General features: G+C 38.8%; 1 protein-coding gene across 1 annotated transcript in view; it reads left to right on the top strand.

The window, feature by feature from the left end:
* LOC127572825 (AP-3 complex subunit sigma-1) overlaps positions 1-22,639 on the top strand; it is a 61,019-nt gene that overhangs the window by 21,727 nt on the left and 16,653 nt on the right. Inside the window, exons 4-5 of the mRNA XM_052020479.1 lie at positions 16,587-16,658; positions 21,766-21,873. Coding sequence (XP_051876439.1) covers positions 16,587-16,658; positions 21,766-21,873 — 180 coding nt within the window. The remainder of the gene's footprint in view (positions 1-16,586; positions 16,659-21,765; positions 21,874-22,639) is intronic.

Raw genomic sequence — 22,639 nt, 5'->3', positions numbered from 1 at the left:
TGTTGTATTACTGAAATAGTTTATTTATGAAGTAGCTGGAGATTCCTTTGTTCTTGGTATGGTTATAAGTAGTGGAAAATTTTCTCCCTTATTCCAATCCACCAATTTTACTAAGGCTTTGTTGCCACACTTGATTAGATGTTGACTTCAAGTAAAGTCTCTTTCACCTGGCTTAGCATTCATCCATTTTGACCATGTTTCGACCAAGGCTGAAATGGAGGTAAAGCCCAGGGCTCCTGAAAGAATGATGAGTGGGTTCTTAGCAATATTGTTGACACCTATCACACTGACAATGGACTTGTGGATGAGTAATTAACTAAATCAACTGTGTCCTGCTATATGATGACAGGAATTGCTTGGGCAGTTTTGTCAGGTAAGATGAGAGTTTTATAGCAGTAATGGAACAATGTGGCCTCCTCTACACTGGCAAAATCAAGTGTGGACTAGGCAATTGTTTTGCAGGACACTTGCATTCTGTCTGCAATTGCCATCCTGAGCTTCTAGTTGCTTGTCATTTTAACATCGAATTTTTCAACTTCAGGTAACCCACTCCCCCTTTGTTCATTTCTTACTCCCACAGTCCACCCAGATGTCTCTCCCCTTTTGTTCATCTTTTCCATGCACCCCTACTATTACCTAGGCTCCCTCTGCCCATCATTCTCCACCCCTCCACAGATGCTGCCTGACCCGCTGAGTTCCTCCAGCAGTATTTTTGCTCCAGATACCAGAACCTGCAATCACTTGTGTTGCCAAGAGTGCATTCCGTGTTCTTGCAGCCTTCGGTGCTTCTTCCTTGGACTGTTCAATTTGGAGACATTTTTTTTCAGATTAGGAAGGCAGCAGGTGGTAATCAGCAGGAGGTTTCCTTTTCCATTTTTGACCTGATGTCATGAAACTTGATCTGTAGTTAATGAAAAAGGATCCTTGGGATATTTTTTCCAGGTTTTTGTATCACTCTGGATCTATATTTTCATTTTCAGTTGCTTTCCATACCCATATTCCTGTTTTTCAAGACAATCTTATTAATATTTTCAAGTGCTCAAATGAATGTGGTTCACTAATGATCAGTGGCAGAGAATTCCGGAGTCTCTGTTCTCTCAGTATTTATCTAATTCCACCATTTTTTTTAAATGTCATGTTAACCTTGTTAACCATAGAGCCAATAGTTCCCATCCTAATCTTAAAGGCCTTATTTAGACTATTCATTCCAAATTAATATGGTACTTTCTAAACTGCTTTTGTGTTCTTCCTGCGATGTTATTAGGGTATCCCAAATTGTATTTATGATGCTTATTTTTTGTTTGCATAAGTTTTTTTTTTGGAATGTGGCATTGGTGGCAGGACTGTCATTTGTTGATAGGTCCCTAATTGCCCTAAGAAGCTGGTGATGAGCCACCTTAAAACACTGCAGTACTTCTTATGAATGTATCCCACAGTTCTGTTAGGTAGTGAGTTTAAGGATTCAGACCAGTGACTGTGAAGAAATTATGATATATTTTCAAGTCCAGAGTTGGAAGGGAATCTGCTGATGACTGTGTTTCCATGCATGTGCTGCTCTTCTCCTCCTTGGTGGTAGAGACTGTGGGTGTGTGAGATGCTAGGGTAGCCTAGGCAAGTAATTGCAGCTATAGTGTACTAGGAAATAAAAGGGAGTGAATCTCTTGGGTTGTCTAAGGTAAAGCATTAAAAGTTGTAATGATATGACATTGTCAACTGAAATATAATTGGTTGAAGATAAGGAAAGGTAAAATATTCCAGTTGTTTCTTGCTATAAAATCTGCAGCTCTTCAGTGTCTTGTAATCCATGGGTCCTCACAAAACCAATTCCCAAAAACTACTTGAATGAGTTAGTCACCCATTATACTGTAGAGGAGACATTTTTGAAAGCAAATAAAAATAAAAAAATATGCCATATCTAAACAAGGGTGAAATTAGTGTAATATTGATGATTGTATCACTCTTTCTGTGATGTTACTTAAGGAACAGGGAATGCTGGTGTTTTGACCATCATTCTTGCTATAAGTCCTACAGTAGTATTCCTGTGAATGAAAATATCTCTAGAATAATATTATTTTCTGGTGAATTACTCTAATATTATTAATATGTGATTAGGTGCTACATGAAAAGTTTCTTTTTCTTTCCAAATGTGGTTGCTGCACATCATTGTGTGTATCTCGAAGGCATAAACCCAAAGATCTGCAAGGTGAATTTTTTTTTTGAAGTATCAGTATTCTGTGGATTAATAGCCACTGTACCCCTTGGTCAGAAAGCAACTTTAGTCTATCAGATGATGGCTTGAAAATGAAACACTGATAGAAAATGTGGACAAATGCTTTCTGACTTGAGGGCTAGGACACTGCAAGTTAACTTGCAAAAGTTGACATTTACTGTTACAAAATGTATTGCACTTTTCACAGTGGTTCATAAATTGCAGAAATATTGTAATAATTGATTCCAGAAAATTGTCGTCCTTTTATAATTGATTCCAGCAGGGACTGTAATCTTTAATGCTTGGCAAGAAAGTGAGCGCATCCTGAATTTTATTAGACATTATTGCATAGGATTTTTTTTGGAGACTGCTATTTTTATTGAGCCATGGTTTTTATTTCTTAAGATTGTAATGCTTTGATGTTCTATCATTGTTTGGCTAGAACCCAATCACTTTCAATCTTGTGCTGTTAGCACAAGTTTATATCCTTGCATAGCAGATCCCTGCTGTTGGACTGGAGCACTTAAACACATGAAAATTTTGCAAGCTTTGTCCAGTTCACAGTTAATGTATAGTTCAGTATTGGGGCAGAAGTTTACCACAAAATACTTCTGTTTCACTCTAAGATATTTATAAGAGGTCGTAGGAAATGCCATGTTGATGCTGCTGTGAAAAAGATCTTCAAAGGTGATGTGTGTATGTTGCTGTATACCAATGGCACCCAATGAGTCCTGTGACTCTGAAACCCACAGATTACAAATAGTGTAGGTAATAAGTGCTGAATGTTTGCTTTGCTTTTGTTTAAACCTTTGAAGTTTGAACAGCTCAATTACTTAAGAGGGTAGAAATACATTTAAGCAGCTGGTGTTGAGTGATGTGATTGGAATTCTGTCCTTTGTTCAGGTCTGGTTTCCAGTGGCATGTTGAAAAGTTATTTGACTCTCAATCTTGGTTTAAGACCATTGAATAACTTGAGACTTGGACAATTAACTCTTTTGACCATTAAGTATACTTGCCGTTTTACAATTTTTGTATATAGGGACTCCCTGGGTTACGGAAGACCTGACTTGCGGAAATCTAACTTTACACACATTCTCCCATAAATTTTTATTCAAAATGGGAAAGTTAGTTACAGAAATGCAAACTAGTGTTCATTAATAGCTGGATACAGCATATGTTCCATTAGTTTAATTATGGTTGGTGCTAGGGTGAACATAGAAGATATTTGATGAAATGAAAGAATTTCATCACTGTGTAATGAATTGGTCTGTATGAATGGTATGCAAGACAAGCTTTTCACTGTACCGCTGTACAAGTGACAATAATAAACCAATTCTAATTATAGGAACTGCATGCAGAGTGATACAATGTTGGTAGCTGTATATCCAATGAATGAATATTATTCAACAACATGGAGCAATTTTATTCTGATTAATAGTTACCAGTTCCTGATCCTAATTTGATTAATTTGACTCAAATGACCCCCTGCGTTATGGAGACATTGCATTCCGAGAAAATCATACATGTTACAAGTTTTATGTAATGTGAAACCCTTTTCCCATTGAATTCCATGTTATGAGCAGCGATGTGTTTCTACAATATGTTTTCTCTCGTATGAATCCATTTTATCAGCGATTACTGCCATTATTTAGCAATTGAGGCCAACTTTAGACCTGGAAGATGGGCAATGCTCATGCATAAGAGACAACAAATTTTGTCAGTTTTTATTTTTAGTCACTCAATACTGTGGGGCAATAAGATTTGGATATGACATAACTGCGTCAAATGGGTTGGCAGTTATAGTCAAGTCCCTCCTTTGTCATGCCCTTGCCAGTCCAAGGACATGTGAACAGACATTTCAGAGTGCAACGCTGTCATGCTCTTCTTCTGCAAGGCATTTTCTCCTACACGAAAGTCTCATGGATTAGGAGAAGGGTTTGAGAAGGGTTTAAGAAGTGGGGATATCAGGGAAAGAGATGGGATTCAAGGATCAGGGTTCATGGGAGCAAGGTGGTGTAAAAAAGAATTCAGGGGGTAACTGGTTAAAGCACGGTGACAGTGGAAGTGGATTAAAGACTGAGGGATTACTTTAAGGAGTTGCCCATGGCTATTGTGGCTCCCCACATTGCAGTGCATTAGAGAAAATGCCTTGACGTTGAAGAGCGCGGCAGCACTGCACTCTTAAGAACATCTATTCATATGTCCTCAGACTGGAGAGGATGTATGAAAGGAGGAACTCAGCTTTGACTGCCAACCCAATTGACGCAGTTATGTCGTATCCAAATCTTGTTGCCTCAGTGCTGAGTGACTAAAAAATGTGTTGTTTATTTTTCCACAGTTCTTATTTACTCCCCCCCCCCCCCCCATATAAATTACATAAGAGTGTATTTTATTCTGTATCTCAAATTTTTGGGGAGTGATTTGTAGATTCTGTACGAGTGAATTTCCCTAACCTGAACAACTGTAACGCAGGGGTCACTTGTATACACCCAGGGATGTTTTACTTCATTAAATGTAATATAAAATACAGCATTGCTGTGGGATTGATTTAACCAAAATCCTGCTGTCCACATCCAACTCACACCAAAGTCCCTCTTTTCAATCATTTCTGTACTTGCTGACCTTCACTGACATCTGGAAAAGTAGGTTTACAGAGAGTTCTCAGTAACGGAACCCCTGTGTAACATGAGAACTGACTGTATTGTAAAAATGGCAAATCTCATGTTTTCTTATGTGGCTAATCAAATTGTCAAATAATGAAATATTAATGAGCTCATCTGAAATTTTTAATAATAAATTATTTTTTGATAAACGTAGTGAAATAGTGATGGTTAAATGTTACTGTAATATGGAATTTACTGGTTTAGACTCTGATCCAAGTTATTCATTAAATTAAATCAATGTAAATTATTAAACAGAAACAGCATAGTGTTTTTAATATGACCTTGGGAGTTGGGTGATAGCACTATGATTTAATCAGTGATTTTCTGCTTTGATACTCTAAATATTACGTTTACATAGGACTGCCTATATTAACTTTGGAATCCTTCAATTAATCCCTCAAAATAATGCTGTAATTATAGGAAACAATGAGTTCATGCAGTAGAAACAATAGACCAGTTATTCATCAAATATTACAATATCACCAAAAAGTAAATTCATTGAATGTCTAATGACTTGTAAATCATTTGGAATTATTAAGATTTGTGACCTTTGAATGCTGTTGAGTTGAACTCTTAATGATCGGTGTCCTTTTCTTTAAATACACATCCAAGTATTTATTATTTCTTTAGTTTAATGACTTCTATTTATAGAGTGGCTATAAAAAGCAAAATTCCCAAAGGTACTTCAGGAGAATGTTGTCAAACAAAAAATGGTATAATTGGCATGGTGAAAGATACTTAGAGATTTTGGGACAGCCAGCCAAAAGCTTGGACAAAGAGGTAGGTTTCAAGAAGAGTCTTGAAGAAGGAAAAGGGGGCAGAGAGGAGGAAATTCTAGAGCCTTCAACCTTGGCAGCTGAGTACGTGGCCACTGTTCATCACATGATTAAACTGGAGATGAGCTGAAGGGTATTAGAGGAATGCTGACATCACTAAGAGTTATAGGACTGGAGGAGATTAAGGAGATGGAAAAGGTGAAGCTATAGATGGATTTGAAAATGAAATGGAAATTTTAACTTCAGCTCATGGCTGAACTGGGAGCTCGTATGGGTCAGCAAACACATGATGGTTGAAAGAACTTTGTATGAATTAGCATATGGGCAGCAATGTTTTGAATGACACACAAATGCTGGAGGAACTCAGCAGGTCAGGCAGCTTCTGTGGAGGGAAATGAAGAGTCTTGACCCGAAACATCGACTGTTTATCAGGACTGGAAAGGAAGCCAGAATAAGAAGGTTGGGAGGGGGAGGAGCACAGGCTGGCAGGCGATGGATGAGTTCAGGGGAGGGGGGAGAAGTAAAAAGCTGAGAGGTGATAGGTTGAAGAAGCAAAGGGCTAAAGAAGGAGGAATCCTGTAGGAGAGGGCAATGGACCACGGAATAAAGGGAAGGAGGTGGGGAATAGATGGGCAGGTCATGAGGGTGGGAGAAGGGGAAAGAGGGGGTGAGGGGGCCATAGGAATGAAGGAAGACAAAGGGGGTGAAGAAGGGAGGGGTTACTGGAAGTTAGAGAAATTGATGTTGAGACCGTCAGGTTGGAGACTCCCAAGGCGGAATATGAGGTGTTGTTCCTCCAACCTGCGTCTGGCCTCAATGTGGCAGTAGAGGAGGCCTTGGATAGACATGTCAAAATGGGAGTGGGATGTAGAATTGAAGTGGCTGGCCACTGGGAGATCCTTGTTGCAGCGGACGGAGCGAAGGTGCTCGATGAAGTGGTCACCCAATCTGTCAGCCACACTGGGAGCACTGGATGCAATAATGACACCCTCGGATTCACAGCTGCCTCACCTGGAAGGACTGTCTAGGGCCCTGAATGGCGGTGAGGGACATCAGATTGACAAACAACAATGCAGGAGACCACTTGAGTGTGCGTTGGAATAGTTGAGCCAAAAAGTGGAGTAGTTAAACCTAGATGTAACATAAATGAGGATTTCAGTTGTAGATGAGATTATAGCAGGTGTGTGAGTGGAGATGAGTGATGATAATGAGGTAGAAGTTAGCCATCGGATATGGATCCAAACATTGGCATGGATTCAAAAATGATATCAAGGTTGTGAACTGTCTAATTCAGTATCCAGTGAAAGCCAGGAAGAGGGATAGAATCATAGAAAACTGCAACACAGAAACGGGGTAGTTTGACCTGCCTTCTCCAGGTTAGCCATTAAAAGCTGCTTGGGTTAATCCAACTTCCCAGCTCTTGGTCCATAACCACGTGGGTTATGGTTCTTCAGATGCTTAACCATGTACTTTTTAAATATTATGAGAGTCTCTGCCTCATTATCCTTTCAACTAATGAGTTCCAGATTCTTTTTGGGTGATATTTTTTTCTAATTTCCTCTAATCCATTTATCAATTAATTTAATTGACCATCCTCAAACTATTGACCTCTGAAATGAAGAATCTTTTTCACCTTGCCTTGGTGTATCATAATTGTATGCATCTTGATTAACTCTTGCTTCAATCTTCATTCCAAAGAAATTAACCCTAGTGTAACCAGCCCTTCTTAAGAGCTCAAATTCTCCAACTCTGCCAAAATCTTTGGAAATCTTTAAAAATCTGGTGCTCATTCTTGTTGTGGTGTGGTGAATAAGGCTGTACACAGTACTCTAGCTGTGATCCACCTAGTGTTTTACTCCATTTTTGTAGATCAGTAGTTGCAAAACTATTGAGGTGAATGGAAGTTTTAAGTTTAGATAATTGTGATTTTGAAAATGATTGAATATTAAGCTTTTTCCTATGATTGGCAGAATAAGGATTGAGTGTAAAGGGAGATGTGTTTGAGAGTGATTAAAGTAAGTTATCAGAGATAACCCTATTTCTGCTTTAAAAGAATAGGAGCAGCAAAGCTACTTTGACATGGCAAACTCAAGTGGGAGATCTTGAATATTAGTTAGGAAATTTGCATGGAAGGAGATGTTTAAAAAGTATTCCAGTGCATTTGAATTCTATTTTTTGTATTATGTGAAGTTAAACTTTCATTCACAGTTCTGGTTTGTACAGGTGAGATTTCAGCATGAGCATCTGTGAAGTCACTATCAGGGTTGGATTCTGTTGCTACTGTCCATATTATAAACATTACAGTCTTTATAGATCAACAATAATAATTTATATGCACTATTATTGCAGGTGGGTTTGCTTTAATTTGCAGTATCCCTTGGTAGTTCAACAATTAGTTCAGTAAGAGGCACTAGAAGTAGCGATGAAAGGGGGGAGGATTTTGTTTTCCCTCCCTACTTTATTTTTGGTGATTTTTTTTTTTCACTTTTAAATGTTTTATTCCAAAAGTCATAAATGTTTTAAGCTATTGTTTAATTTAATGAAAACCTATGCGTGCAGTGTGTTGGAAGATTTTTGTAATTATTTTTACCTCTCAGTTACTCAATACATTATCTGTGAATTCGTCTGTTAGTGTGTTTGGGGCGACAGCTTGTTAGTGGGTATGTTTGCTGTTTCTTGTCGCAGCCTGTCACCTACTGCCAGATATAATCTCCCAATACTGTACAACCTGTTGCACAATACCATCCATGTTCTGGTCCTAAATCTCAGAACTGACAAACTACATTGAACATAAATATTTCAAAAGCACACTGCAGGAATATACTATACAGCGCTGTTTGTATTCTAAATTATACTTAAATTACAAGATTTAATCAGCATGAATTTGTAGTGCACTGCCATATGAATCACCTAAATGTATCTACTTACCACTGTTTAAAGGTGCTTGCAACCTTACTTTGGTATGCAATGGGTAGGTTACCTCCAAACAATGTGAAGTGCTGATATACTTTGTATGATAGCAATTTGAATTGTACAGTCACAGGAACTTGCCGTTAGCTTGAAGCTACCTTCTGTTTTATGTAACTGTCAATGATCAAGAATGCACACATTGTGATGTGTTATGTCAGATGTCCAGCAGTGTTTCAAAATTTATTCCTTGTTGGATGACCTTTAAATTGCACCTTGCAATGGTAGGCTTTATCATTATTAATCTTGCTGTGCTAGTGTACAATAATAAATGGAATCCTAATCTATTTTTTCAAGCAAGAGAAACACTGGCTCCTATAATAAATGAGGTTTCCTTTTTACGAATGCTGGAACAATTCCCTAGCCTACCGTGAGCCTAGGTTGCACTATTCTGCTGTTGTGTGCTCATTGCTGTATTTATCACTACCATGTATACTGTTTACTCTGTGAGCTTCATGGAAGTGAGGAATTTCATTGCACCATAGTGTGTATGTCAATAAACTAATCTGAATGTGATTCAATTGGTAGCACTCACTATAAGACAATAGTAGGTTTGAGCCCAACTTCAGGACTGTAATATTAGTTGAGACATTTTGACATTACCATAAAACAAATATGGTTTATAAATGCAGTTACCTTAAAGTACTTTGTAGATTTATGATATGACTACATCAATTTTCTTGAGTTTTAAATGACTTGAGTTTTGAGTGGATAGATTATGTTTATAAATTCTTATTGAGCTCTACTTCCAATTGGTTTTCCATTTATCTCAAATTATAAACAGGTTGTGTATCATTATTTAAAACATTTTCTTTTTATTAATCTTATCACACAAGCCTATTTTAAGAAAAAAAGTTGATTATTTTCCTAAATGATTTTGTTTAAAAATTGTATTGTGCCCTGTGTGTGTGTGCTGGATGGCTGCAGCAGGAGGATGCCAATGACTGATTTTCGTCATTTGCACTCCATTGAAAACTTCAGTTGTGACAAACAGTGTGCTGCATGTTTTCAGCACTGAAATTGTTCTTTCAATCATTCCTTCCAGAAGCTGTTATTAGGAGCATCAGCAGCCATAGACCTGATTTCATCTGTTGTTTGGGTTATTTTGGCTGCTGGTTTGGGGGACTAATATTTCAGCAGCTGAGGATGGTGTGGGTGATTGGAACTGTCACTTTGAAAGAAGGGGGAATCAAATTGGGACCTGTATACAGAGAGACAGAGGGAAGCAATGCAGAGACCAAAGCAAAAGTTAGAAAAAAGAAAAGTAAGAATGGAGTACAGAAAAATCAAATGCAAAGGACACAAACGTTACTAAATTCTAAAAGGACAATGAGTGTAAGGGCATTTTATCTGAATGCCCGTAGTATTTGAAACAAGGTCAGTGAAGTTGTGGCTCAAATCAGTACAAAGGGGTATGATTTAGTGGCCATTACAGAAACGCGGTTGCAGGATGGAGATGATTGGGAATTAAATGTCCAAGAGTATCAGATAATAGGGGAGGATGTAATGTGGAAATGGTCGAGGCTTTGGATGACTACTTTGTGCAAGTCTTTGCTGTGGAGGACACGTCTAATATGCCAAAGAGAGATGCTATGGGAGGTGAGGCCCTCGATATAATCACTGTCACTAAAAGGAGTCGTGACGAGCAAACTAGTGGGCCTAAAGATAGACAAGTCCCCTGGTCCTGATTGGATGCATCCCAGGGTACTGAAAGAAATGGCAGAAGTTATAGTAGACGAGTTTGTGATAATTTACTAAAATTCTCTGGATTTTGGGCAGGTCCCGGCAGATTGGAAGACAGCAAATGTCATGCTACTGCTCTCTTCTTTTACAAAAAAAAAGGATGTAGGTAAAAGGTGGGTAACTATAGGCCAGTTAGCTTGACATCTGTAGTCAGGAAAATGCTTGAAGCTATCATTAAGGAAGAAATAGAGAGACATCTGGATATAAATGGTTCCATCAGGCAGACACGACATGGATTCAGGGAGGGCAGGTCCTGTTTGACAAACTTAGTGGATTTCTTTGAGGATATAACAAGTGCAGTGGATGGGGGGGAACAGATGGATGTTGTATACTTGGATTTCCAGAAGGCATTTGATAAGGTGCCACATAAAAGATTTATTCATAAGGTAGACAGGGTGGTTAAGGCGGTTTATGGAATGCTTGCATTTATTGATCGGGGTATTGAGTATAGGAGTCGAAGTTATGATGCATCTCTATAGAACTCTGGTTAGGCTGCATTTAGAGTATTGCATGCATTTCTGGTCACCTCACTATAGGAAGGATGTTGAGGCTTTAGAGAGGGTGCAGAGGAGGTTTACTAAAATGCTGCCTGGATTAGAGGGCATGTGCTATCAGGAGAGGCTGGACAAACTTGGGCTCTTTTTTTTCTGGAGCGGCAGAGGCTGAGGGGTGATCTGTTGGAAGTGTATACAATTATGAGGGGCATAGGGTGGACAAGCAATATCTTTTTCCCATTATTGAGTGATCCAATACCAGGGGGCATGCATTTAAGGTGAGAGGGGGTAGGTTCAGAACAGACGTGAGGGGTACAAATTTTTTTTTACTGAGAGAGTGGTGGATGCCTGGAATGTGTTGCCTGATAGGGTGGTGGAGGCAAATTCATTGGGGACTTCCAAGAAGGCACATGAATGAGAGGAAAAGAGAGGGATATTGGCATTCTGTAGGTAGGAGGGAATAGCTATGTGAAGGGCCTGTTCTGTGTTGTAGTTCTATGTTCTATAAGATGAGGATGCATGGAGTTGGGGGTAATGTATTAGCATGGATAGAGGATTGGTTAACCAATTGAAGGCAGAGAGTTGGGATAAATAGGTGTTTCTCTGGTTGGCAATCAGTGGTGAGTGGGGTGCTGCAGGGGTCAGTGCTGAGTCTGCAACTGTTCACGATAGACATTAACGATTTGGAAGAGGGGAGCGAGTATAATGTCTCTAAGTTTGCTGATGATGCTAAACTGAGTGGAAAAGCAAATTGTACAGAGGATGCAGAGTCTGCAGAGAGATATAGATAGGTTAAGTGAGTGGGCAAGGGTCTGGCAGATGGAGTACAATGTAAATCTGAGGTCATCCACTTTTGAAGGAAAAATAGAAGATCAGATTATTATTTAAATAGTGAAAGATTGCAGCATGCTGTTGTGCAGAAGAATTTGGGAGTACTTGTGCATGAATTGCAAAAGGTTGGTTGGCAGGTGCAACAGGTTATCAAGAAGGCAAAAGGAATGTTGGCCTTCATTGCCAGAGGGGTGGAATTTGAGCAGGGAGGTTATGCTGCAACTGTACAGGGTACTGGTGAGGCAGCACCTGGAGTACTGCATGCAGTTCTGGTCTCTTTACTGGCTTTGGAGGCGGTGCAGAGGAGGTTTGCCAGGTTGATTCCGGCAATGAGGGGGTTAGCCTATGAGGAAAGATTGAGTCGCCTGGGACTATACTCACTGGAATTCAGAAGAATGGGAGGGGATCTTATAGAAACATACAAAATTATGAAAGGGGTAGATAAGACAGTGGCAGGAAAGTTGTTTCCACTGGTAGGTGAGACTAGAGCTAGGGGAAAAGATTCGGGAGAATAGATTTAGCATGAAGATGAGGAGGAACTGCTTTTCCCAGAGATTGGTGAATCTGTGGAATTCTCTGCCCAGGGAAGCAGTAGAGGCTACCTCATTAAATATATTTAAGACACAGATAGATTTTTGCATTGTAGGGGAATTAAGGGTTATGGGGAAAAGGCAGGTAGGTAGAGCTGGGTCCACAGCCAGATCAGCTATGATCTTATTGAATCATGGAGCAGGCTCAATGGGCCAGATGGCCTACTCATGCTCTGATTTTTTTTGTGTTCTTATCATAGTCTAGCACGGTGCTGGTATGGTCAGGTTGTTCTGGGAGTGCTTGACAAGGAATGCTCCAGGGGCAATACAGTCCAGGTTTCCCTTCACTGCTTCCTTAGAGGCATTGCTTAATAACTTACTTATCTGAGGTTCCCACCTATTTTAAGAAGACCACTATCATCCCGGTACCTAAGAAAAACAAGGTAACATGCCTTAATGACTACCGACCAGTGGCTCTGACATCCACCGTCATGAAGTGCTTCGAGAGGCTGGTTACGGCACGCATTTACTCCAGCCTCCCGGAAAACCTTAACCCACTGCAATTTGCCTACTGCCGAAACAGGTCTACAGTGGATGCCATCTCCCTGGCCCTACAGTCATCTCGGGAGCATCTGGACAGTAAAGACACCTACGTTAGACTATTGTTTATTGACTACAGCTTTGCCTTCAATACTATAATTCCAAGTAAACTCATCACCAAACTCTGAGACCTGGGACTCAACACCTCCCTCTGCAACTGGATCCTTGACTTTCTGACCAACAGACCGCAATCAGTGAGGATAGGCAGCAATACCTCCAGTACGATTATTCTCAACACTGGTGCCCCACAAGGCTGTGTCCTCAGCCCTCTACTCTACTCCCTATATAATCATGACTGCATGTCCAGATTCTGCTCTAACTCCATCTACAAGTTTGCAGTTGATACCACTGTAGTAGGCCATATCTCAAATAACAATGAGTCAGAGTACAGGAAGGAGATAGAGAGCTTAGTGACATGATGTCATGACAACAACCTTTCCCTCAATGTCAGCAAAACAAAAGAGCTGGTCATTGACTTCAGGAAAGGGGGCAGTGCACATGCACCTGTCTACATTAATGGTGCTGAGGTCGAGAGGGTTGAGAGCTTGAAGTTCGTTGGAGTGAACATCATCAATAGCCTATCCTGGTCCAACCATGTAGATGCCATGGCCAAGAAAGCTCACCAGCACTTTTACTTCCTCAGGAGGCTAAAGAAATTTGGCATGTCCCCTTTGACACTCACCAACTTTTATCAATGCACCATAGAAAGCATCCTATCTGGATGTATCATGGCTTGGTATGGCAACTGCTCTGCCCAGGACTGCAAGAAACTGCAGAGAGTTGTGGACAAAGCCCAGCACATCACGGAAACCAGCCTCCCCTCCATGGACTCTGTCTTTACCTCTCACTGCCTTGGTTAAGCAGCCAGCATATTCAAAGACCTACCCACCTGAGTTATTCTCTCTTCTCCCCTCTCCCATCAGGCAGAAGATACAGGAGCCTGAGGACACATACCACCAGGCTCATGGACAGCTTCTGTGATGAGACTGTTGAACGGTTCCCTTATACAATGAGATGGACTCTTGACCTCACAATCTACCTTGTTTGACCTTGCACCTTATTGTCTACCTGCAATGCACTTCCCTGTAGCTGTGACACTTTACTCTGTATTCTGTTATTGTTTTTACCTGTACTACCTCAATGCACTGTGTAATGAATTGATCTGTACGAACAGTATGCAAGACAAGTTTTTCACTGTACCTTGGTACAAGTGACAATAATATACCAATACTAATAGCATCATTGCCTTTGCATAGCATTGATTTTTGGATCTATTCCTGGATTTCTGCCTATTTGTAATCGTGTTTATCCCTCAATCAAAATAATTAACACAAATTATATGAACATTATAACACAACTATTGTGGAAGGTTGCATTGTGCAAATTGGCTGTTGCATTTCCTACATTTCAATGGTGGCTGCATTTCAAAAACATATCATTGGATATGAACCACCCATACCAATTGAAATGCTAGACCTTCATCTAACTACCCAAATTCTGAATTCTTCTCACTGCCACCAACCCCCCTGCACTGCCACCACTACCAATTAACCAGGCACCGCATAGATCTAGTCAGGTCTGTGGCTGCCAGCCCTTCCAATCCCAGCTTCCGAATGGACATGAAAGGCACCATTAAAATTTAACTTTGTCTTTCTATATCTTGCGAGAATTGTGTGGCTACTTTTAATGGTGATGTCAATAATTAGTAACAGTGAAGAGTATTTATTTCAAAGAAAACACAGATTAGTCTCTCGTGGAAATGTGTAGTGGAGATTAAATGAATGATTTTTATTTAAGGGAACTAGCCAAGTGCCCATGAGCAGATGATGATGAATCTCCTTCTGGTAAAGGTATGCAGTGAGTGTGAAGGAATGGAAATATGATGGAAACCCCAAGTTAGGTGAGGATACTAACACAAAAAAGACTGTACAAGTCAAAACTCTGGAAAATTGGGGGATAAGCACAATTTAATAATTGAATTTAACAAACAGAATTTAAGAAACTTATTTTATCATAAAAAGATATTTAAACACAATGAAATTTTCTACAGGTAAAAATTTGTGTCTGTGTATTTGTTGTTGTATGAATAAAAGAACAAAATTGTTGCTTTCAAGTCTCGATGCTCTCTTACTTTACCGAGAGATAATTGTGTTTTCACTTAATCTTCCTTGATGGCACAGCAGAGATCAACAGCCTGTAGAATTGTGATTCCACAGCCTTGTTGTTTGTTCTGTCCCTTGTTTTGTTTTGATTTGAATTGAAGTTGGATTTCCTTTTTATAAATTACTGTAAAGAGTTTGATTCTGTAAAATTTTCCAAATTACAATGCATAAAGCTTAGTTTACTGAAAAAAGATGAAGTAATAATTGGACTGATTGGGCAGTCAGCTCAAAACATCATTGTGTATGAACCAGGAAACTGAAGTCCTGTTGATACAAATGAATACGATTGCTAAGGCAAGTCAGATATACATCTATTCTAAAGAATGAGTCAGACTTATTTTCTGCTGCCTCCCTGAATCAACATAAAGCCCAAATTTGATGTCTGCATTGAAATAGTATTTTTCCCCAAATGATTTTATTTCAAAAAAAGCTTCAGAAATACACCTAGAAATTCACCTTGTCCTTAGTTGAGTTTATTGTCATAGGCACAAGTACAATTAATATAATTATATTAAAGTCTAATTACATATTAAGACTTGCATATTATTTGCTTTTCTAATTCTTTGCTGTAATGTTAACTTTTATTCATGTACACCACCACTCTGGCCCTTCTGAATACCATCACTTCTTGGCCTCTCCACTTTAAATATTTTTTTAAAAAATTCGTCCAAAGTGATACTCTACCACATTTCTCCATGGCATATTCTATCTGCCATATCACTCCCATTCATTTATCTTGAATGTCATTGTAATCTTTTCATATTCTCATTTTACTTTCTCTTTTGGTTTTGTATCACAATAAAATTTTGTTTCATTATGATTGGTTCAGTCCTTCAAGTCATTGGTGTTTTCTTAAAAAGATGAGACCCAAGCACTGATTCTTGTTGGATGTCACTTGTGACTTGATAAATCTGAAAATTGGTATTGGTTTATTATTGTCACTTGTACTGAGGTATAGTGAAAAACTTGTCTTGCATACCGTTCGTACAGATCAATTCATTACACAGTGCATTGAGTAGTACAGGGTAAAAACAATAACAGAATACAGAGTAAAGTGTCACAGCTATATGGAAGTGCATTGCAGGTAGACAATAAGGTGCAGGGTCATAACAAGGTAGATGATCTCACAATCTACCTTGTTATGACCCTGCACCTTATTGTCTACCTGCAATGCATCAAGCTATGATGCATCCAGATAGAACACTTTCTATGGTGCATCAGTAAAAGTTGGTGAGTGTCAAAGGGACATGCCAAATTTCTTTAGCCTCCTGAGGAAGTAGAGGCACTGGTGAGCTTTCTTGGCTATCTAAAATAACTAACTTATTCTTATTTTTATTTAGGAATCACTTGTTTTAATTTGTTTAAAAATCCCACTTAGATATTCACTCGCAAAGTTGGTCATTACTGGATTGCTGTTGCCGTGACTTGTCCATCAAGTTCTTTCTCTTCCCATAACTGCTGTTCATAGATTTCATGTAATAAAATAAATGCTTTGAATTTTAGATAGAAATAGAAATCTAGTTTTATGTATTTATCTGTTAACTTTACAAATAAAGGAAAATATTTTGAAACCAATGAAGAATTCTTTAAATCTTTTTTTTCTTTTGACAGGTATTTGTGGAAACATTGGACAAATGTTTTGAGAATGTCTGTGAACTGGATTTAATTTTCCACGTAGACAAGGTATAATGTGATGACAACTGATGTTGCTTCATAATAGCTAATATAATAATCAATGCAAGTTTGTTAAATATTTGTAGTTCATTTATATCCTTGAATTTTTAAAATTTGCAATTGATATTCAGTTCTACCTGCACAACTACTAGTTGGAACAAACAAGTATTTATTTACTTTTTTACATCAATTATGCAGGGGTGAATTTTATTCCATATCTCCAGATTTTTTTTGTACTGATTTGTGAATTCTTTAAGGGCGAATTTCTGTTACCTAAATTGCTGTAACACGGGTCGCCTGTGATGTGTTATTGTGGCGTTGCCCTTGGTCTGTAACTCTTAATACCCAAGTCAAACAAAAATCTCTTTTATTCTCAGTTTTGAATTTTTGATCAGATTTTTGGGAGAGTTCCTGATGTCTGCTATCCTCTGAGAAGTGGGAATTGGAGAGAAATCGTTCAGTGCAGTGGAATGTTATGATTGGAATTCTGTACCTGAAAGGGTTATAGGAGCAAATTTGTTATAATTTCCTACAGAGGAATTGGACATGTATCAGGGAAATGTTTGTAGTGCTATGGGGCAAGAGTAATTCAATGCAACAAATATGGATTGTTCTTTCAAAGAAGTGGGATAGACATAATAGGCCAATTACCCATCTTTGGTAACAATTTAATTAATGAAATTAACTTAAACTCTGGATCTGAAGTTCATAGCACCAGAGACCCAGGTTTAGTCCTGATCTCGGTTGCCGTGTATGTGGAGATTTCTTCATGGGTTTCCTCCTACATCCTATGGGCGTGTGGGTTGGTAGGTTAATTGGTCACTGTAAATTGCACCTAGTGCACAAGAGATTGGTAGAATTGGGGGTGGGGGTGGAAAGTGTGAATAAATAATGTTTAATGTAGGATTTGTGTAAATGGGTGGTTGATAGTTGGCATGAACTCGGTAGACCTGAGGGTCCGTTTCCTTGCTGTATCTCTGTCTCTGAATCTCTTTAGTTTGTTGCTTTGGCACTTCTGTGCCACACCTCCCAACATCTTTAGCAAGCCTCCTGACAACCAGAGGGATAAAAGTGTAATTACAAGTCAATTGGTTTAACTTCAATGGTGAGCAAATTACTGGAATACTTTCTAAATAAAAGTCTTAATTTAGAAAGACACAGATTAATCAGTGACAGCATGGATTTGTCAAGTGAAAATAGTATCAGTCTGACTTGATTGAATTTTTTGATGTTGTAGCAAGGAGAGTTGATGAGGCCAGTGTCCTATTTGCTGATGATAGAAAGTTAGATGCGTTTGTGACTTGGGAGGAAGATATGAAGAGGCTTTAAGGGGTGTAAGCAAGCTGAATGAGTAGGCAAGAGGAGGCAGGTGGAGTCTCGTGAAGTTATTCACTTTGACAAAACAGAAAAGCAGAGTATTTCCTAATTGTTGAGAGATTAGGTTATGTAGGTGCCCTTGTAGGTAGGTCACTGAAAATCAATGTACAGGTACACCCAGTGACTGTGAAAACAAGTGATATGTTGGCCTTCATTACAATAACTTTTTAATTTTTCATTTATACATACTGTATCTCTAGAAGTTTTCCTCAACATACTGATCAAGAAAACCTTCACTTACACATTCTGTGAATTTGTTCTTCACACTATTAATGCTAATTTGGTCTGGAAAGTATACATTGCAGATTAAAGTTCTCCTTGATTATTGACTTAGCCTTTTTGCATGCATCTTTAGTTTTGCAATTTATGCTATGGCATAGATCCCAAACGGTAATGGATAACTTCCACAAATGCTTCTGCTTCTTGCTATTTCTTAATTGTTACCACGTGCTCTTCTTCTGAGATGTGGAAAATAAGGTTTTGAATTTGTGGCTGAAGTACTTCTCTGCCAAGTTTTAGGACTTCACTAGGGATATTTGCTCACGAGGTCTTGATGTTTCATGGTTGACAAAACTTTAGAGTCATAAAGTCACACAGCACAAAAATCGGCCACCATGTCTATGCCAGCTGTTATATCTATTTACACTAATTCCATTTGCCTGCATTACAACTGTAGCCTACTGTGCCTTGGCAACTTTGAGTACTTGTCTAGATGCTTCTTTAATGTTGTAAGATATCTGCCTCCACTTCCTCTTCAGGTAGTGTGTTCCAGATCCTAACTGCCCTCCGTGTGGAAAAAATTACCCTTCAGATCCCCTCTAAGTCTCATACCTCTCACCATAAACCTAAAGGGAAAAAGATTTTTACTGTCCATCCCCCTCAGAAATGTCCTATCTGGTCACCCCTCACCATCCTCCCCTCCAGGGAAAACAAACCCAGGCCGTCCCGTCGCTGCTTACAACTGAAATGCCTCAATCCAGGTAACATCCTGATGAACCTCCTTTGTATTGTCCGTGGAGTAATTACCTTGTTCCTATAGTACACACAATGCTCTAGGTGTGGTCTAACCAGTGTTTTATAAAGTTGGTTGTAGTGTGACATCCCAGATCTTGCCTTCATTGGCCATTGCATAGAATACAAGCCTTCTATATGCCTCCTTCACCACCTCATCTACCCATGCTACCACTTTGAGAGATATACGGATTTGTAGTCCAAGCTCCTCTGTACATAAACACTCCCTAGGTCCCTACCATTTACTGTGTAAGCTCTTGTTTGTCCTCCTAGAATACATCACCTCACTCTTGTCCGGATTAATTTCTTTTTACTATTGTTCTGCCCAGTTTTCCTGCCGATGTGTATCATACTGTGCCTCAGACAACCTTCCTTGCTTTTATGAGGGAAAATAAAGCATAATTCCCAACAATTTTCATATCATCTACAAACACCACCAATTTTTGTGTCATGTTTCTTGACATTTTGTCCGTAATGGTCAGAACCAAGAGTAGATGATTTAGCTTGCTGTAGAGTTGATGGCATTCACCGTCAAGGTCTGAGTCAGATTGAAGAGTTTCATCCAACAGGCATGGATTACCTCTTTGTTCTTGATAAGTCATCTCTGTTCTTCACTGTCGCCAAGGTAGGCCTTTGGGTGTTTGGGTCCTAGCTGGCTTGACAGGGCTGAAGAATGTTGTGGTTGTCAGTGAGTTACTGGATCTCTTATAATCTTTCTGTCCACCTTCTGTTCCTTGGGTCATAGTAATTTTGTTGGATATTGGATTTCAGGTGCTTGTAAAGCTGTTTCTTTTCCTTCCAGGCACAGTGGTTTTTCAGTCTGAGATTGTCTTGAATTTGCAGTTAATTAGCTCTTGGGTTTCCTGTCATTCTCATCAAATTAATCCTGAAGCCAAAAGCATCTTCACGGGACTGATAGTGGTGGATGTAAGGCACTGGCTTCTATTGGTTGGGTGTTGTTGGGTTGTCTGTGAGGTGCTATGTGAGGAGAGCTATCGTTACAATGCCCTTGAGTGTTGATTTTCATACCACAGTGTTTCTGTGGTTGCCATTGTTCTGGAGTCAGGCATGGGAATTAGTGGTGATTAACTCATCAGTCATTGGTACTTGTCATAGACTGGGTGATGCAAGTGTCCTTGTGGTTCCTTGCTTGGATGATCACATAATTAACTGGTACCAGTGCCTAGACTGGGGGTGTTGCTATAAGGTCTTGTGCTCTTCTCTCTGAAACAGAGTCTAGGTAATGACAAGACGGTACTGCAAATATTTTATCAGGAGGACTCCACTGGAAGTAACTTTGCTTACCCCTTCTTCTCAGTCATGTCTTGCATCTTTTCCAACCCTGGCATTGAAGTTGACCACAGAGATCAATCCATCTCCCTCTGGGATACAGGCAGGGTTTTATTCCAGGTCGGAGTAGAAATCCTCCCTGGCTTCATCCATCACTTCCAGGGTTTAACTATATGCATTTCTGACAGTCTTGTACAGGTTGTTCGTTAAAGTGAACCTTTAGTGCTTGGTGGACCTATATTTTGCTCTTGTACATTTGAGACTCAGAATTTTCCATTTCATGACTCTGTGGGATTTATTTAATCATACATTTACACCACATTATTCAAATTATCACATGTAGGTGTTTCCTCTTCTGGTATGAATTATCTTGAATTTATCTGCCACTCTGAAATGTATACACTTAATTAATGATTGTCCATATCCATTTTTTCTCATTATATTTTGTGGTACTGTGCTATATTACTTCTTAGTACAGTGCTTAGATTTTGTCTGTAGTCTCTGATAGTTTGCTGCAGCCTGATGGTACAGTGGTACCCAGTGTGTTTCGTAACTAAGTGCCATTTCAAAAGCACTAAAATCATACTGTGTTGCTTTTGTATGCTAAATCAGTATCAACGTAGTGCTAATATTTTACGCATTATGATACATTTAGGTGTTTGTCAAAAAATGCTGTTTATAATACTGATTTTGATTAATGGAATCAGATTCTGTCATTTTATATGGAGCCAACCCATAGATAAAATAAAAAAATTTCCCCATTTTATTCACTTAGTAGTATTTAATTGGAGGTACCATGATCCCTTTTGCTAAATAGTGAAAATACTCATAAACTTGGCTGCTTGGCACTTGCTGAGAGAAGAACGTGATGTGAAGATTTCAGTGTGGATGATTATTTTCATTGGATTTGCTTCCAATGTTTTCCCCTCTTGGTGTTGTACCATCTTCTTGGCCCTCTTTTTGGTAGAATTCTCCATGGCGCAATTGTATGGAATTATGTTTGTGCAAGTATGAAATAGTACAGCTGGTTCATTGACATTTTAGCTGTCAAAAACATCTATAATATGTTAGTTTGATAGGAAGATTAGATTCTTCAGGCAAAAGTTCAAATGAGTTGTGTAGGAAACAATGCCAAATGATGGTTTGCATTCAATAACCTCTCTGTTCTGAAAGAGGAATTGCCAGTTCATAATTGTGCAAACATTTGGGTCATGTCTAACTAATCTTTAAAAATATACATGTATTTCTTGAAAAAAAATGTTTTTAAAAATGATGTACTTTCAGTTAGGGTTTATGCTTTGTGCATTCCATTAATTTATTTACTGGAGGCAAAAAGCTGAATTACTCCCTGGCAATATGTAGTTCTGGAACTTGCCAATGGTTTCCTTAAAATCTATCTGTATTTAAGTGATTTTTTTTTTAATATATTTTTCCTAAGGTTCACAATATTTTGGCAGAAATGGTAATGGGAGGAATGGTTTTGGAGACCAATATGAATGAAATTGTTTCTCAAATTGATGCCCAGAACAAAATGGAAAAATCTGAGGTAAGAATCATACACCTTGTAGGAAATACCTTTTAACTTGCATGATTGTGTATTCTGCATGTTTATTGTGCCTTCTGCCATAGCTTATTCTTTAGTAGCAACAGCCAGCTTGTTTGCAGTGCTAAGGAAAGCTCTTAACAAATAATTTGGGTAGCTTGATGCATTATAACATGCCCTTGATAAGTTTGAACATTATTCTGCTCTGTCCACAAATATCGGTGATGGAATTTTAGATAAGCAAGTTTTGCTGAGATTGGCATGAAGGAATTTGCATGTGCATTAACCAGAAATATTTAAGTTTTTCCAAATAAACAATGATAAACCCACAAATTTAATGTGCTGTTTCCTTAAAAACTAAAAGCGGATTGAGTGTATAATACTAAGTGGCTCTCACTTCAAAAAAACCTCTCATTTGACCTGCATACTGTGCCTATTATTTGGTGTCAAGCAAAGTTGGTAACAGTGCATCTGGGATGGGGACAAAAAAAATCAGCAAAGTCATCAGTCTGAATATTATTCAGCAACCCATGCCAAAACTCGTGTGTGTGTGTGTGTGTGTGTGTGTGTGTGTGTGTGTGTGTATACATGTGTAGGATTGAGTTACACTTTTATGCATACTATAATCTAATAGCCTCTTAATGTTCATTGCTAATTCCCCCATGTACTCGTACTCAATTTGTGCCTTTTCACCATAACTATGCCTTTTTCCACAAATAACTTCATCTCTTAAATTGTAAAATGGGTTGCTTGGCTTCTGATGGAGAAA

The sequence above is a fragment of the Pristis pectinata genome, chromosome 7, assembly GCF_009764475.1.
Source record: "Pristis pectinata isolate sPriPec2 chromosome 7, sPriPec2.1.pri, whole genome shotgun sequence".
In the NCBI taxonomy this organism is placed as follows: Eukaryota; Metazoa; Chordata; class Chondrichthyes; order Rhinopristiformes; family Pristidae; genus Pristis; species Pristis pectinata.
Note: the sequence above shows the minus strand (reverse complement) of the source record. Positions and strands in the feature narration are given on the sequence as shown.